Here is a 19,333-nt window from a genome sequence, read left to right as displayed (position 1 = left end):
ATAATTGTCGCCGTGGCGCATAAGTATAGGTACATATTTCATTTTTCGATTAATAAGCAGGATATATTAATGTTCAAAGTACAAGAAAATTATTACACGGCAAATCCGTAGTCAACTCGAGAAGTGGTGATCGGCAGCGGCCCATTTGCTACAAGATATGAAATTTTCTTGACAGCAGTTTGACGACTCTCCCTCTCCCTCTCCCTCTCCCTCTCCCTCTCCCTCTCCCTCTCCCTCTCCCTCTCCCTCTCCCTCTCCCTCTCCCTCTCCCTCTCCCTCTCCCTCTCCCTCTCCCTCTCCCTCTCCCTCTCCCTCTCCCTCTCCCTCTCCCTCTCCCTCTCCCTCTCCCTCTCCCTCTCCCTCTCCCTCTCCCTCTCCCTCTCCCTCTCCCTCTCCCTCTCCCTCTCCCTCTCCCTCTCCCTCTCCCTCTCCCTCTCCCTCTCCCTCTCCCTCTCCCTCTCCCTCTCCCTCTCCCTCTCCCTCTCCCTCTCCCTCTCCCTCTCCCTCTCCCTCTCCCTCTCCCTCTCCCTCTCCCTCTCCCTCTCCCTCTCCCTCTCCCTCTCCCTCTCCCTCTCCCTCTCCCTCTCCCTCTCCCTCTCCCTCTCCCTCTCCCTCTCCCTCTCCCTCTCCCTCTCCCTCTCCCTCTCCCTCTCCCTCTCCCTCTCCCTCTCCCTCTCCCTCTCCCTCTCCCTCTCCCTCTCCCTCTCCCTCTCCCTCTCCCTCTCCCTCTCCCTCTCCCTCTCCCTCTCCCTCTCCCTCTCCCTCTCCCTCTCCCTCTCCCTCTCCCTCTCCCTCTCCCTCTCCCTCTCCCTCTCCCTCTCCCTCTCCCTCTCCCTCTCCCTCTCCCTCTCCCTCTCCCTCTCCCTCTCCCTCTCCCTCTCCCTCTCCCTCTCCCTCTCCCTCTCCCTCTCCCTCTCCCTCTCCCTCTCCCTCTCCCTCTCCCTCTCCCTCTCCCTCTCCCTCTCCCTCTCCCTCTCCCTCTCCCTCTCCCTCTCCCTCTCCCTCTCCCTCTCCCTCTCCCTCTCCCTCTCCCTCTCCCTCTCCCTCTCCCTCTCCCTCTCCGTCTCCCTCTCCCTCTGCCTCTGCCTCTGCCTCTGCCTCTGCCTCTGCCTCTGCCTCTGCCTCTGCCTCTGCCTCTGCCTCTGCCTCTGCCTCTGCCTCTGCCTCTGCCTCTGCCTCTGCCTCTGCCTCTGCCTCTGCCTCTGCCTCTGCCTCTGCCTCTGCCTCTGCCTCTGCCTCTGCCTCTGCCTCTGCCTCTGCCTCTGCCTCTGCCTCTGCCTCTGCCTCTGCCTCTGCCTCTATCTCTATTTCTATCTCTATTTCTATCTCTATTTCTATTTCCACCACCACAAGAATGCATAGATTGTCGAATAGTGCGTTATCTACGCCCGTCTCAAACAGGATAGATAGAGTTAGACCAAGAAAAATCTGCAGCGATTTTAAAAGCCCACGCAGTGCAAGTGTTATTCTGCCGTCATAATCCCGATAATTCACAACAAACACCGATAACGAACTCTGCGAAACATGAAGTCATAAATGTCCTGTGAAAAATGTCGTTCTGACTTTTTGACTATTTTAAGGTTAGGCTACAGGGCAAACCCTAAACCCGATCGTCTTTGTTTTAGGCTCAAATTGTAGCTGACTAAATTGTCCAGAGCCGTTTTTCTCAAATTTTTGATATCATTCTTCGTTTCCAAATTATCGAGCACCAAAATCAAAAATTCGGAAAAAATTGAATTTTATTTTCACTATTTCGACCATAACTTTTTTTGTTTTTGACTTTCTCGAATAATTATTTTTGCACCTTATAGCTCTCGGGATTATGCGTCTTTTGAGCCTATTTTTTAATATCATATCTTCACAACTTTCCGAGATATAAGGGGATCGCACTTTTTCTTGAAATCGAACCGTATACTGGAGCGAACGAAAAGACATTTCCAATGTCAAAATTCTGGAGTAAATAAACTAAAAGCCAGCTTACAAAAAGAAATAAGAATAACCTTAATAAAAATCCATATTAAAACCCTATAACTCTTATTATACAGGTACTTACCTCTAATATATTTTGGGCGTCTATCTGCAGTATTTGCAATAGGAACATGATTGGATTATTGTTTCTTCCTATTGGCAATTCAGCACAAAATAAATTCCACACAGCTGAGTTGCCTTTCGATTGAGAGCATATGTTACACTTAGTTGTTGTTACTCCATATACACTTTACAACCCCCTGTATCCAAAAAATATTGATTAGTTAATTATACATCAACACAACCTATATTTAAGTCGTATAGGCATAAAAATCAGACTATTGAAATTGATCAATAATCCAGAATAAAATAATCGTTAACATCTGCAAAGCCAAATGTCACTTGCTATTCACTCCACATCGCCTACTCCACAGCACCCATAACACCAGTTTGACAAAATGAGGTTAAAAATTCAGAGTTCAACGCAGAGTAGGACGCTGCTCTAGGTCCGCGGGTCTAGTCCGAGACGTCTGTCACTACGTTTTCTATAGAAAACATCACGTGACCTTTCATCATAGAAATCGAAGTGTCGGACGCCCGGCCCGGACCCGAACCGTTTAACGTGATCCTTATTATACAGAGAACAGAATCTGTGAAAACATCTCTTTAATCTTTAAGACCGCGGACTCGCGGTGGAGCGGCAAGCGGTAAATCAAGGCTGTTCATACATTTGATCAAGCCCAATGTATTGGCAAAGTGCGAAGTCGGTGGACGGAGAAGTGGCGCTGATCACAAACACACGTAATCTTATGGAATGTCTACGTAATAACTAAGTAATTTTACTGTATAAAATTTAACGTAGAATAACCCATAAAATGAGGGCAGTATTTGGCCTGATTTGCCACTTGCCGCGCCTCTGGTCGCGTGCATCCAGTCCGCGGCCATAAGTACAGAAGTAATGCTATTATAGTGTTTAATCTCAGTGCACCCCATCTAGCTACCACCGTGCGTAATGGCGACCTCTGTTTCCCCACACAACTAACCTACGTTTGATTTAGATCCGGCAACATTGATTTCAGGTACGGCACGATGTCGAGTCTGGAACGGCTGCCGTCCGACGAGACGGATGACGGGAATGTGAGAACGGAGCCGGAGCCGACGAAATCGTATAACACGGGTAAAACGAATACTTAACGTTATTTTTTTTTAATCATTTATTTACATACAATATATATACAGTGGTACTACTAAACTAAATTAATAACTAGCTTAAATCTAAAATAGGCCCTTGAGGCATTGTACCAAGGATGCTGGCGGCATTTCCTCGCTGTATCGCAATGCTGATACGTTGTGCGAGGTAGCCGCCAGCTCTTCGGTCACCAGTTACGTCAACCAGACGCTTCGCGATTTCTGCGAACAACTTATGCGCGCTGGGACCCCATGGACCTAGAGTTTCAACTCCAAATGGTACAAAATGGTACTCTCTACCGAGGCTCTTATATTTGTTACGTTTTAGAATTTCGGCGCTTTCCGCCGCTCCGCCCGCTTTTACAGTAGTCCGTTGGAGGTGGGACGGTGCCAGTGTGTCTACGCAGGTAGCATCCCACACCAGGGTCAAACAGATCACTGTGTTATGTCTTTTCTGTAGACATACACAAGAGTTAAGGGTTATAAAGGTTAATTTTCTTATTTAACCCTTATCCACGTGAAAAGGTCCTCCTTTTATTTAGAGAACTATGATAAAATCATTGCTTACATGCCCACAAGCTGTTAACTATTGCCCACAGGAGAGAAAACTAGTGTGTTATCGCGAACAGTACATTTTTCTCTCCTGTGGGCAATAGTTAACAGCTTGTGGGCATGTAAGCAATGATTTTATCATAGTTCTCTAAATAAAAGGAGGACCTTTCCACGTGGATAAGGGTTAAATAAGAAAATTAACCTTTATAGCCCTTAACTCTTGTGTATGTCTACAGGAAAGACATAACACAGTGATCTGTTTGACCCACCAACATCCGTCCCAAGCTCCAAGGAACTAAGGACACTCCATCGGGCCTCTTGCCATCATCTCTGATAATGCCAGTCGGCTCAAGAAGAGCAGGCACATTGATGGTGGCAAGAGACCGACGGACTATGTCATTAAGCGACGCATGTCTCGAAAAACGGCCTGCACTTTTTTGACAAGATAATCCGTGGTGTCCCAATCGGTCCACGTCCGTGCCACAAGAGCATATGTGTGGCGTACACAAAGAAACCCCGAGTCGCAAACCAGTCGCCAGTCTAAGGGAGGCCGGATCCAAGAAAGTACCAGTATTGGGCGAAGGATGGGCATGTAGCCAGTAACCGGCTTCCCGGGCTCCGACCGCCAAAAGCCTCGCGCGGTCTGGACCTGTACAGTTGTTTAGGAGAGTATTATAAGTTAAATCACAGTAAACATTATCCCAACTCCTTTGTGAATTTGGGTTGTCTGGAAAATGTTTGCCTGGGCAAGCAATTTTAAAAGCATTTTTGGCGACCTCAAAGCCCGCGATCTCACAGTTTGTGGGCAAAGCCCTTAAGATATTTCCTATGAGACCAGACGTGCTATGAGTGGACGCCAAAAAGGCTGGGGAAGCCACACTGGAAATTTTGCGAATTCCTAAACCTCCAAACCGAATAGGGAGGGACGCTTGAGACCAGGAAGGCTCACTTAGCTGAATGTTTAGAATCGTCTCTAAACTAATTTTGATCAAATCATCTATGGGCGACAATAAATTTTGATGTTTCCAGAAAGGACAACAGCGGAGCACATACGTAAATTTAGGGACAAAAAGGCAGAATTTAAGAATCACAAGAGCATAATGAGGGCTAATTTCGAGTAAGCGATCCGTGTGACTTTTGAATTTAGTTATGGAGTTAGAAATATAATCGGGAAAAGATTCTTCGAATATAGGAGAACCCAGGAGGCAAAGAGAATACTTGTCTACTGATTTGATATTGGGAGTCAGATCGTCAAATTTGGGTTGTAAGTCGGTCAAAGTACAAGAAGATTTTTGAATAAATAGTTCGCATTTACTGAAATTCAGTTCTAAACCAATATTTTCGAAACTACTCTTAATAAAAGACAAATCAGAGAGTACAGTATTCACGTCGCCTCCTAGGGTTCCGTCATCTAAGTACCACACATTGAATTTTGATTTAAAATTTTTGATAATTGGATTTATAGCCAAACTAAAAATTGCTGGCCCGAGAGGGTCACCCTGCTGACAGCCAACCTCAGAAGATAATTCATGTGTCTTGTACATTAATTTAGATGAGTCTGAATAGCAAAAGAAAAGGTAATTGTATAGTTCCGGAATTTTGTCCTTAACTTCTGTCACTTCTTAACCTTATTATATTTTATTGGTATGGTACCCATCACGGAACAATGGTGTTCCGGACATTTGGGAAGCGTGCGCGCAGCCGATACCAACACGTGATATGCCCTTTGGACACTTTAATGATGTAAGGGGTACACCGAGTGGATGCTGCCTAGCTATGCCCGTATCATGGGACGCACACAGAGCCAGCACACGCGAGGGTGTAGACTATTGGAAATTGTTGGAGTCTAAAATGAACAGGGCTATTGGATGAAAGCTGGGCTATGGTATAAAGAACCGGACGCCTGTCTAATAAAACGATATACATTAGCACTATAATAAGTTAAAATAGAAAGTAACTTTGGCTCGGCCACGACATTACACGACTGGCGACGGCGGGCGCGACAACCATAGGTAGGAACAAAAGATCCGATCGCGGTGTCTCGCTCCAACCTATGGTTATCGCTGCCGCCGTCGCAAGTCACACAATGTCGTGGCCGCGCCGTTAAACCGTTGAACGTTATATATTTTCGGTTAGTAAAGCCCATCAAGATCTACCAGGAGCCCGATTAAGACTTAACCATTTGTTACCGTTTTGGTTTTGATATGATTTTGATACGACCTTGAACATAGCTCACGCTGATTAAAGGTCATTTCAAGTTCGAAAGCATAACAAATTGGACCTCCAGCCGGGCGAGCACATGATTGGCGCGACAGTATCCCGCGGCGAGATAGACTACCCGTCCCTCTTTTATTAACATAGTTAGAAAAAGACGTGTGGCCTATCTCGCCGCGAGATACCGTCGCGCCAATCATGTGCTAGGCCTACTGCTGCCACTTATGCCTAAATGCACCGTCAGCTGCAGAGATAGTTCACCCCCCTGGGGTCAGGGAGGTGTCCAAATGCCAATGATACATGAATTGGAGCAAACGCCGGAATAAAGACTCTGTTTCAGTGTCAGGCGCGGCAGGAGGCATAATGGGCTGGACGGCCAGAGCAGGCTCCTTCGTGGTGGAGAAGATGAACATCTTCAGCTACACGGAGAGCGTCCCCAGCACAGCCCTTGCGCACAAGCAGCCATCTTTCCTTGAAAGGTAACGATCCTTTACACACAGGTTTAACGCCACGACTAAAGAGACTGTGCGTGTTGGAATTTGGGTCTCGAACAAAATTGGGTCTGCCATCTCGTGATCTGAACCTATTATTGTTATACTCGTATTAATATATTATTTTTTATATACTTTCAACTAAATTATATTTTCACAGCCAAATCTTGGAGCGATCACAAGTATATGTTCTGTATGTCAGCGCTGTATGTTCCCCGTTTATATATATACTTCCCTTACTAACCTTCTCTTTCCTTTAACAACTAGGTGGCATGACGCAGAAGCAGAAACGATGAGTATGTGTAAAACTAAACGTTTTTTGAGTGATACCGTTTTCTATTGTAGCTATTATGTAGAGAAGATATTTATGATGAAGATCAATTGTAGAGAAAATATTGTATAATATGTTTACTAAACGTTTTTTAGTGATACCGTTTTCTAATGTAGCTATTTTGTAGACAAGATATTTATGACGGCAAGCCAAGAATAATTGTAGAGAAAACATATGTATACTATATTTTAACTAAACTTTTTTTTATTGATAACGTTTTCTGATGTAGCTATTTTGTAGAGGAGATATTTATGACGACCAGCCAGGAATAATTATAGAAAAAATATTTTATAACATTTTAACCAAACGTTTTTTTAGTGATACCGTTTTCTATTGTAGCCATTTTGTAGAGAATATATTTATGAGGGCCAGCCAGGAATAATTGTAGAAAAAATATACTAGTCTTTGTCAAGTATCAATTTATAGTTTAAAAATTTTTGTTAATAAATGTGCAACTATTGCACTTGCAAGGTTCTATTAAGAAATATATTTATAAAGTATAAATTTGTAGACATTTGTTTCAAGTAGTTATGTGAGTTTTTTATTATAATTATAATTATTACATTAAATTTAATACAAATGTTTAATTAAATTGTTATTAACATCTACAAATTTTAAAATGTTTCTTGCTTTAACGGTACTTATAGGTAAATATTTTCTTCAGTGTATATACAATACACGATTTTATTAATTAGCCGCAATAGAAGAAATATTGCAAAGTTAGCTCTAAATTTTCATGTGGATATAAAACATAACTATAGTATACTTCTTCTTGCATCCAGTCCAGATCAACATTTCAGTTAAATCAAGAACTAAAAAAACCTCAAACCGCAGATGCTTGGGCGTCAGCGAGTGGAAGTCAGCGGTGGAGGACGGCACGGCGGAGACGGGCGACGGCAGTGGGGCGAGCGGGGAGGAGGCGTGGGGGACGCCCTCGTCTGGCGACCTGTCGGATAATCTGCCAGACTCCGAGCACGGCACACTCTCTGTAAGTGGGGGACGGCAGTGGGGTGAGCGGGGAGGAGGCGTGGGGGACGCCCTCGTCTGGCGACCTGTCGGATAATCTGCCAGACTCGGAGCACAGCACACTCTCTGTAAGTGGGGGACGGCAGTGGGGCGAGCGGGGAGGAGACGTGGGGGACGGCAGTGGGGTGAGCGGGGAGGAGGCGTGGGGGACGCCCTCGTCTGGCGACCTGTCGGATAATCTGCCGGACTCCGAGTACGGCACGCTCTATGTAAGTGGCCGTCAGTGGGAGACACTCTTCGTGCATATTCCACCTTTTTACATGAGTGCCCAAAAAAGGGAGTGTATTGTTTTCAGAATTCATGTTTGTATGTAGGTGGGTATGTAAGTTTCTTTGTACTTGTTAAATACTTATATCATCGATCGCCATGTACCTACCTAGTGTACTTACCTACTTGTGCAATAAACATGTTTAGAGTTAGACCAAGACGAGACTGCAACGATTTTGATAGCACACGCGGTGCAACTGTTATTTTAAACGTCGAACTTCTATGAAATTATGACGTATAAATAACACTTGCACTGCGTGTGCTATCAAAATCGTCGCAGACTTTTCTTGGTCTAACTCTACTAGATTTCGAAACAAAAGCGAGTGTAGATTGTAGAATAACCTTCCACTTTTATAACAGTGGCATATAAGCCTTTTGAACAGAAAGCCCTTCACTTTCACAGTCGCCCACGAAGTCCTCATCATCGTACGCCGGTGACGACGATACGGAGCTGATGATGGACGAGCTCCTCATGGCGCCCACCATCACTGGACCTACGACACTGAGGCCGCTGTTACCCAGGTAAATATCCATCGTTCTTAATACCCAGGTATAGATGTCTTGACCAGATCTGAGAGCGTCCGCTAGCTGGTGCGGTTGGGTTGCACCATAGTCTAATAAAACATGGTCTTCTCTTCCCAGAGTGACACAAGCCTACGTCACAATAACATTACCACTTTATATAGCGCTATCGCATATTATCATATAGCGCTGTCGCATGATGACGTAGGCTTGTGTCAGTCACGTAACCACGAAAAGACGGGAAGAGAGTACCAGGCGGAGTATATTATTATACCATGGGTTGCACAGAGCGGGTGAACTGGTTATTTGGTTAACGAAAAATAGTAATGAGCAACGTTAACTGGCGCGGACCCGTGTGAAGGATTTTACCTAGTTTGTATATGTAGGTATTTAAATAAAAGTTAACAAAATCTACCCACAAATGGCTCCTTAAGTCACTTGAGGGTAGATGAAAACATTACATGATCAAATAATGTAGGTTAAAGACAGGTCATTCTGTGACAGATACAGGCGGTTTTGTATTTGGTTGGTTAGCCAATATGTTATAACTACTCGAAAATGTACAAATTCTTTGTTTACTTTAATTTAAATAGGTACCTAAAGATACAGAGTATACAATGGCACCCGCGTGCGTGCGCCCGCGAAGTGCACACCCGCGCCAGCTAGCGTCGCCCTTAGAATTGATAATTTCATGATGTGGCAATCATTTTATAAAATGATACTTGATCACGTCATTAAAAAGTCTAACCTAACCATAGTTATCACAAAGTGATAAATTCTAAAATGGCATTTCATGAAATGATCAAAATCTGATCTGGCCACGACATAGACAAAGAGTCAGAGAGGCCTAGGCTTAGAAGGCAGCTTTTAGCTTTTTAGTTAGGATTAGTTTTAGTTATTTTATTTTATAAGGTTAAGTACTCAGTTTAAAAAGAGTCATGAGATGGTGGAAGTGGAAGAGAGAAAGTTCAAGAAAAAATTGTGCATTCGAATTTGACAGATGAAGAAAAATATACTGAAGAGTTTTCTATATCGCATAATCTAGATTTGAAGCCATACCGCCACCATACCGCGCTATCAACATTGTCATATTCAAAAAACCATTTTTATAAATTGTATACGACTTGTACCATTAATCATTGGCACAGACAAAAGAATATTAAGTGCAGAGTATTGTAGCCTTGTAAACAGGGGGTGTACCTATTATAATATTGTCAATTTTGAGAGGAGACACAACGCTGGATTGCAGTTCTAAACTACATTATATCCGTGCGACTACAAAATATTTTGCACATTCTTTTGTCTCAGATCTTTAGTATTTAAATACATATACCACGGAATTCCTATTCGTTTCTTAAAACGTGCGAGAATGAACTTGACATCTCAATAATTTTATCGGTAATTATATGAAGCAAAATGGAATTTTCCATACTTGGGTCAAACAGATCACTGTGTTATGTCTTTCCTGTAGACATACACAAAAGTTAAGGGCTATAAAGGTTAATTTTCTTATTTAACCCTTATCCACGTGAAAAGGTCCTCCTTTTATTTAAAGAACTATGATAAAATCATTGCTTACATGCCCACAAGCTGTTAACTATTGCCCACAGGAGAGAAAACTAGTGTGTTATCGCGAACAGTACATTTTTCTCTCCTGTGGGCAATAGTTAACAGCTTGTGGGCATGTAAGCAATGATTTTATCATAGTTCTCTAAATAAAAGGAGGATCTTTTCACGTGGATAAGGGTTAACTAAGAAAATTAACCTTTATAGCCCTTAACTCTTGTGTATGTCTACAGGAAAGACATAACACAGTGATCTGTTTGACCCACCTACTTGTTTTTAATATAATCTTTTCCTAAGCTTTAGGCTACTTATACAAAACTATTATTCGCTAGGCGTGAACTTGTATAAATTTTAACCTTTGTCCGTTCTTGTCCACCCACCTTGAATCACGTTTTTTGAAACACTATAGCTGCATGCCCACTTTTGTGTTTGATTAGCATATCCATTAAGAGATAATGTCTTACAGTACTACTAGTGTCCTCATATTTTTCCTAAAAAGTTTATCTAATTAAGTATTGAATACCAGAAAGTGACAATAGTTATATTATACTTAAGCAACTTTTGTCACCTTCTGGTATCCAATGCAATAGTGTGGAAGCGATAGGCCGACAGCGGCGACAGCTTTAAAAATCGTTTTATAAAAAAGGCGGTGTATTAAAAAAGATTAAATACAGAGAAAATGTATATTTATGGGTATTGAACAACTCATAGTACTGGAAGACCCATTAATGTTACTTTAGGTACATTAGACATTACTTTAATACTCACTCCCAATTGGCAGATGAACAAAATTTTACACAAGATACTAACCTTGAAACGTAACTTAGGGATATTTTTAGGAGAAGACTGGAACCCCTGATGGAAGAGGAATGCTCGGACAGTGGCAGCGAGGACAACAAGCAGACGCCCACTAATTCGGAAGACCAGGTGAATATCTTAGTAGTTAAGATACACTTGTTTTTAGTAGCAACTTGTAGCAACTGAAAATACACGTGAGTGTAACCGTTGTGATCTAAATATTTTAAAATATGTCTCACGAAAGTTTAATTTTGAGTAGTTAAACACTTTAATATCGGGTCATACACAGATTATCAAACGAAAGTTGTGTGGCCTAGGGGAAAGGGGTACAGGTCTATCGCAGCCAGGTGAAAAAGAGTAGGTACAATTGTTATGGAACTAATACCCATTTCACCTGCGCTGATCGAGACTAGACTCCATAGAGCCACTCGTAGTCTGTAACTATAACAGTTAGATTAATAATCTAATCGTCTTCTAAACTCTATATTAAGCTCGTAATAAGCCCGAGAAATTCCGCGTATTCTTTAAGTACCTACCTATATTTATTAATATTAATTGATTGAACCTAGACCATGTTTCAAAATGAAAAGGATTGAAGGATGGACGGATGATGAGGACGCGCGTAATGTGTAAAGATGTAGGTACGATGTTGCTCTATGTACAGAAATAAAAATCAATCGGAACAATTATCAGTAGCCAAGAGCGAAAATCAATTTTTATATACTTATATACTTCAGAATCTGGTTGGTTTTATATCTGTCACCTAATTATTACGAAGAACAAATTAATAAACGCAATATATTTTATGGGAAGTTTGGCAGAATTCTCTGCCAAGAAGTCAATTTTGAACGGTGCGATCCGTGCTTGTTTTTAGTAGGTAGTTGAACCTCAGAAAAACAATATTATGGAGGTGAAAAGGGGGAGGGGTGAATTGACCAAACGAGATGGTCTTATGGACCTCTCAGTAGGAGTAGCAGAGAATACGCTGTTATTACTTGTCATAGTCTCACTTTTCATTTCTGAAACTTCTAAAAAGTTTAAGTGCCACGTCATAACGGTAGACGTACACCAATGCCTGGCGGGCAAGAGTGAACCCGACTAAATTACGTAAGGTTCTTTTTGGTATATAGAAGGAATTATAATCGTCTTTTTAATTTCTTCGCATTGCGTACTTATTGTTCCTCGCGAGCGCACGCATCTCAACATACGCATACTTACTTTGAAAGTAAATCATTTTGAAACATGGTCATTTAGTATTATAAATACACGTATATTGTTACATGCCCCATAAATAGCATGACTGGAATGGTGCATGCGTTGTGCATGTTCCATTGCTGTTCAAATAACTAGATCCTTATACCTGTATAGTTGGGGGGTTAGCTAGTAACTGATCAAATTGGGGCAGAGTGCCAGACTATCAGTTTAGTAAGGTCGGATAAGAGGGACAGTTACTGTTTGTAAGAACTCGAGTCTTATGAGTCTAAACTTAGAAAGAACTAAAGAACTAAGAACTCAACTCCTTTTTACTAGGTTCAGCGTTTAAAAAAACTTCCGAGTCATTTAAGTCCCGTATCGAGTCATTTAGTGAGTATTTTCATTGTCAGTATTTAAACTAATTAAATTTGCTCTCTCCTATCTAACCGACCTTTTATAAGTATTTCGTAATTTCTTTTCGGCAAACCGGTGTTAGATGTTATTAAATGCATTTAAAAACAGAAGTAAGCCGAAAATCAGATTAATAAATATTCATTCCAATTTATTTACGATCATAAACTTTCAGATAACAAACTAATTAGTGTCTTGCTGTCTTGACAAGGTCTGAAAAATTCTTACTCCGTAAGATAACTCATAATTAGGGAACATATTCTAAATCCAATAAAGATCCGACAATTTCAAGGTTTTGCAAGTATTTCACAAATACTTTCAAGGTAACAAACTTTGATTTGACAAGAGCATTTATAGTATTATCATACAAAAACCAGACAACCTTATTAATTACCTAGTTACCTAAGCTATAAGTACCCCTTATTTGAAACGATCTCAATAGTCTGTATAGTTTGAGGCCAAAAATCTTGCATCTAATGCCGGTACATCCTGAAAATGACAGAAGGCACATAATTTGAGACCGAAAACCCTGCATGCAACCGGCCCGCTACATTGACTAAAAGACACCTGGGTTGGTAGCCTTGTAGTGCGCATCGGTTCACATTAATTTAGTACTTTACTTGAGATCAAAAGTCTCAGCGTGCATGGGTTCGAATTTAAAACGCAGGGGCCAAAAACCTTGGTCGTAATGCCGTCTCACTCCGGAAATACCAGAGCGCAAATAATTTGAGATCAAAAATCCTGCATCTATCGCCGCCCCGTTACATTGTCTTAAAGACACCTGACTTGATAAAGTTTGCATCTGCAACGAGCGTAGGCTCGCAATTACAACTTTAGGCCAAAAATCTCGCATCTAACGCCGGTCCCGTTGCATTGAGCACTGTCAGCGTGCATGGGTTCACTCAGGGGCCAAAATCCATCTAATTGGCTAGTGGGTAGCTAGGCGATGTCTCACATTGTGAATGTTCCGCTGACGCGGCCATTGCCGCAGGGCAGCGCGCGTGGGCTCGCTGCTGACGGCTGCTCCGACGCGCGCCGGCCGCCCTCTGCTTTAGAGTCAGGTGAGTTTACTGTTTTTTTATTACCATGGCGGTCTTCACATGGCGACCGCACACCGCTCAGCGCAACCGGGATATCGCTATATACGCTGTCGGGGTATGAAACGAAAGCCAATGGCAGAGGTTCATTAGAGCTATACCGATGAGCTGAGCGAAAATAACATGGACATCCAATCATTGGTCTTCGTTCGATCCGTACTGAAGTGACTCTCTGTACACGTGCATAGCGCTGTCTAGCTCACACATTGGAGCGGTGTGTATCAGTGTGATAATCGCGTAGAGTCCGGCTAAGCTAACTTTGCACCAACTTGAACAGAACAAAGTGAGGAGATGTCATATAAGTCATGCATATTTAGCTTGGTCCTACTCTACACAATCTAAAAAGTCTTCTTCGAAAGCATTACTCTTTTTCCGAGACTTATCTACTAATTTTGAATTTAGTAGTTTTAAAGCTTAAATAGACATTTAGGTCTGGCGTACCTAGAATTTAAGCTTTAAAACCTTACGTCTATATTTTCTTGCAACAAAGACTCTTGCTTTCGGTCAAATGTGGCTTTCCATAAGAAGGGACCTTATTCTTCACGTGCACAAGGGCCTTTCCATCACAAAAGGGTCCTTATGCTCCATGTGCATAGGAATGTTTCCATCAGAGATAGATCCTTATACGCATGGAGCATAAGGACCCTTCTCTAATGGAAAGCCACAAATATATATATTAACAGCAATATTATCTATAAGTGTAAATAACATTATTTACGGTATTTGACGTCTGTCACTCACAACAGCAATACTACGTAAAATGTTTTGCACATCGAAATCACAAAGGAAAACAACTGCACTGCGAACGTTTACGTTCTACGTCTTTTTTTTTTTAATTTTAGGGTTGGCCGGACACCACCGTTATGAATCGGTAGTCGTCTAAGTAAATCGATATGAATTTTTCATTTTTCTTTTAATAAAAATAAGGAAAAGGTGGATAATTAACTGTAAATATGGATATATTTATCGTCACTTAACAGACAACAAATTTAACACAGAAATAACATAAATAAACTTTAAAATAGATCCCCAGTTAGTTTCAATTTTGACAATGGGTGCGACCTACTCGGTCGGTGTATTAAATACACCGACCGACCGGTAGCTTGCGGGAAAACCATATAATTCTAGCTTTATTTAAATCTTAAATAAAAATTCATTATACGTCACAATTCGATACCTCAGTCTACGTGCCATCCAATCGTAATCGCTTGCTGTGACAATCGATTTGCGTTAGTTACATCTCTATATACGTCAGTCATAATGTGTCAAATACCGCAAATAATGTTATTTACACTTATACTGTGGACACAAATATGTAATAGATTTTAGTTTATGTTCAATTGTTCATGTCCTATCCCTTTAAAATGGTAATGTAGATTCCCAGTACATATACTTATGATACAGAAAGTAGACTTTAGATGTCGTATTAAGTAGGGTAGGACAGGTTTATGATCGAGAAGTAAGGCTGCGTTTCCACCAGAAATGTGCAAGGATGCGTAGCGAGTGATGTTTGTTAAGAACTAATACAATCATTTACCTTTGCTCGCTCAGCGCAGCTCTAGTTGGTCATTTTCTGTTGTTTCCTAACAAACACATCCTTCGCTACGCATTCTCGCACATCTCTGGTGGAAGTGCAGCCTAAAGGGGCCCACTAATTAACAGTCCGCCGGACGGTATCGGCCTGTCAGTTGTTTGGAACTGTCATAATTTTGTTCTAACTGACAGGCCGATACCGTCCGGCGGACTGTTGATCAGTGGGCCCTTTAAGAATTATAAGGGCATTATTGCTTGCAGTACCTTTAACCTCGCCCTACCCTATAAAGATGTATATAAATGTTACCGTTTTCAATGGTTTTCAAGTGTATTTTATATGCACAAGGAGTATTTGAATATAATTGTTGTATTTTACATTGACACTCATTCATTCATTCACTCATTCACAATCATACAATATTTGTATATAAGACTAATTAAATAGAATAAAATAATTCATGTAGTATTTAGGTAAAAATAACATTTACATACTCTGCTTAATATATTACTTATTGTGTTCAAAATATGGACTTGGAAAATAAATATCAAATTGTATGAACATAATTTTTCACCGCAGGTTCCCTGGGTAAAATATAATGTAATTTTTTATCTACATAAATCGAGTACCTACTTTATTATAATTTTTTGATTTTAGTTTATTAAGGAAATAAAATCAAAAAAGAGGCCTGATGACAATTTTTTAAATCCCTTTTAATATTGTCGGTACACTTGTATTGGTTCTGAAAAACACAATATTTCAGCTATACTCATAAGATTTAACATAAATAATTGCATTTTATTGTAGCTAGTTTAAACCTCGCGCGAAAACGCCTCGCACGCCATTTGTGACGTCATAAATTAGTTGGTGGTAGTGTGGTAGATATAGTTTACATACTTACAGTTACGAATTTTGCCTTGAACCCGAATGATATGTTAATTCAACCATATATTACGATTAGGGATGATAGTTAACTAAATGCATTACAAAAATTAATTACAATAGCTCATTTTATACAAAACTCTCACACGGTTGCAATTTAAGATTAATTATTTAGATACATGTACATTTTTAGTGAAAATACCGAGCGCCGGTTTTACTTTTTAATTATTCATTTTTTCTGGTTACGACAGCCAACATGTCAATGATAGATTCAGCAAAATAATTTTAAAAGTTTTTTGGTCAAATATCGTATTAAGTATTTCGCATTTTATTTATAAAATTACAAATAAATATTTACTTTATATCGTGTAATAATATTTTTTCGACGTAATAAATGTTTAGTGGCGAAATAATATTTTTTTTGAACCTCCAAACTCTTTGGTGAGGACGTATGAATTACGGTAAATGAGGTTGTCTATGCTGCTCTAAGAAATATGTCACGGATTGATGACGTCACTTCTTAGATCGCTTCTGATTGGTGTTTCAGTGAAAATGGCCGATTGGAGAATTTTGTACTTTTAATTTATTGAATATATTAATAATACTTCAGTTTATACTGAGATTGGGCCATTTTTTAGAATCATATTAACATACCTATATGTTTCTTTGAAACCATTATTTCCATGATTCTTTGTTACTGTCATCAGGCCTATTATAAAAAAGTAGGCACTCGATTTAGATAACAAATTACATTATATTTTACCCAGGGAACCTGCGGTGAAAAATTATGTTCATACAATTTGATATTGATTTTCCAAGTCCATATTTTTTATTAGAAATAATGTTAAACACGATACACAAGTTACATCACCACAAACGTGTTTATTTATCACTTTATCAGATAAAATAATATATAGCTAACAGATGTAATGCATAATTATTTTCCATCGTATTTTCACGGAAACGTACGAACGTGTCATGCTATTTCAGTCAGTCTCGGTACAAAAAGTACTGCGATCGACTGAATTAGTATGACCAATACGAACGTTTCCGAGAACATACGATGGAAAACAATCAGGCACTACATCAGTAAGTACAGTGAAATCTCGATAATCCGGCTCTTCGATGGTTCGGTATACCCAGTAAAGGATGACCCACGTTAGACCGGGCCGTGTCCGGGCCGGAGCTTCTGACGCGTACTTTTCTATGACATGACAGGCGATCACGTGATGCTTACCATTGAAAACGATGCACCGAAAGCTCCGGGTCGGACACGGCCCGGTCTAACGTGAGTCATAATAATAATAATAATCGCTTTTTGTGGGGGCCCATCTTGTGAGGGCGAGTCACCGTCTGCCGGAAATAAAATTGCATACCGTTTTATTAGGCAGGCGTCCGGTTTTTTACCCCATAGCTCAGTTCTTAGTCCATCGCTTTCACCCAATAACCTAGTTCATTTTAGATTCCATCAACTCTCAATAGTCCTTACACCCTGGCGGGTGCTGCCTCTGCGTGCGTCCCATGACACGGGCAAGGGCAGCCTCCGCTCGGTGTACCCCTTACATTTCATTAAAGTGTCAAAAGGGCCTCTACGTGTTGGCTTCGGCTCCGCGCACGCCTCCCAAAGGTCCGGAACACCATTGTTCCGTGATGGGAAAGACATACAAATAATAATAAATAAATAATGATCATTCTATGTCCTAATCTCCTATGTGCGCTAACATTTTCGCCCTTCAATATATAAGTGGTTTTTTTTAATTTAGTAAAATATATTTCTACGACGTACTAAAAACACATCAAATATTATGCAGATATTTGTTCTAACTTCCAGTAAACCGAATTTTCCAGTAATCCGGCTCTCTTGTGTCAGCATTAGTGCCGGATTAGTGGGATTGTACTATCGTATTCCGCCAAAGAAATATTAAGACGCGTGAAGAAGTGCAAAATATTGTAGCCATAGTTGTACCAAAGTTGTTTGGTAGTGCTCTACGGCGCCACACGTTTTATAGTAAGAACGTTAAGCACGAAGAATTCCGTACATTGACCCGCCTGCTCCTATCTCTATTGCACGCGCATAATTACATTGCTGTCTCGCACCCACAGTGTCGTCGACCGCTGGCATCATGGGTGGAATAGCAGTAATAATTATGCGCGATAGAGATAGGAATAGGCGAATGTACGAAATGCTTCATGCTTAGCGTTCTTACTTTAATAATTAACTGCGTCGGTATCATGATCGCGTTTTTATCACCTGTCATGTAATGCGTCACTTTCCCACTTACATACTTGTTAGAACGTGACAGACATGGTGACAAATGATAAAGAGCCGCCATCTTAGCCCTTCTGAAGCGGTATCATGGTCGCATTTTTATCACCTGGCATGCTATGCGTCACTTTCGCACTTACATATTTGTTATAACGTGATAGACATGGTGACAAATGATAAAGAGCCAATCATCTTAGCCCTAGGTTTGTCAAACTTTATCGTTCGACGTTTTATCGTTGGGCAGTATTATGCATTGGCACTAAAGCCATATCACCACAACAACAACAACAAACAACAATAACATATCATGTGATGACAGCGGGATACTGAAATTAGTATTCTTTTTTCGTACCGGTAGCAAGTCCAAGAGCCAAACGCGAGTATAACCAAAAAGTTTCATCCAGGTAATTACATTTATCGTGCACTTAATCACGTCACTCATTCGATAATTCACTATCTTTCTCGCAATTATACAAATTTTCTAGAAAATTTCCAAAATGTTAGAAAAGTTCCCGAAAATTTCAGGAAACTTTCACAGGAAACAAAGGAAACTTTCATTTAGAAAACGGAAAATTTCGATTCCCATATAAAATATATAAAGTTTCCGAAATTTTACCATGTGGAAATTTCGCAAATTTAGAAAGTTTCCCACGGCACATCAGTAGCTTTGTATATAATGATTCACCTCAACTCTCCTGCGACACCAATAGGGGGTATTACTGCAATGTTCTGCCGGCAGGGTGCAGCACTAGCGCTTCTAGTAAACCATAGAGTAACTTAATACATACTGTGCCTTAAACGGTTTCTTGACAAGTTTTCACAGACAATAAAATATGACATTGATGCATCAAAGCGGTTTGTTAACAAGAGCCTACCGGGAAACGCGAAAATCTAAATTTAGTTATCTGCATCTTTATCGCTCGAATACATGCAAGAGAGTTAGAGAGGTTAGATAACGAAATTTCGATTTTCTTGTTTCGCGGTAGACCCCCAGATTGTGATGGATTGTGGTAGTGGCGCGCCCTCTAC

General features: G+C 40.8%; 1 protein-coding gene across 3 annotated transcripts in view; it reads left to right on the top strand.

The window, feature by feature from the left end:
- Positions 1-19,333, top strand: part of LOC134804617 (uncharacterized) — a 108,999-nt gene that overhangs the window by 79,723 nt on the left and 9,943 nt on the right. For 2 of the 3 annotated variants that reach the window (XM_063777719.1, XM_063777720.1), the window contains 6 exons: positions 3,027-3,145; positions 6,263-6,401; positions 7,579-7,732; positions 8,441-8,559; positions 10,953-11,052; positions 13,520-13,589. In XM_063777719.1, the coding sequence (XP_063633789.1) occupies positions 3,027-3,145; positions 6,263-6,401; positions 7,579-7,732; positions 8,441-8,559; positions 10,953-11,052; positions 13,520-13,589 (701 nt within the window). The remainder of the gene's footprint in view (positions 1-3,026; positions 3,146-6,262; positions 6,402-7,578; positions 7,733-8,440; positions 8,560-10,952; positions 11,053-13,519; positions 13,590-19,333) is intronic. The other variant, XM_063777718.1, reaches the window with a different exon arrangement.

Source organism: Cydia splendana, chromosome Z (assembly GCF_910591565.1).
Source record: "Cydia splendana chromosome Z, ilCydSple1.2, whole genome shotgun sequence".
NCBI classification, from domain to species: Eukaryota; Metazoa; Arthropoda; class Insecta; order Lepidoptera; family Tortricidae; genus Cydia; species Cydia splendana.
The sequence above is the reverse complement of the archived record's forward strand: the minus strand, read 5'-3'. Positions and strand labels throughout refer to the sequence as shown.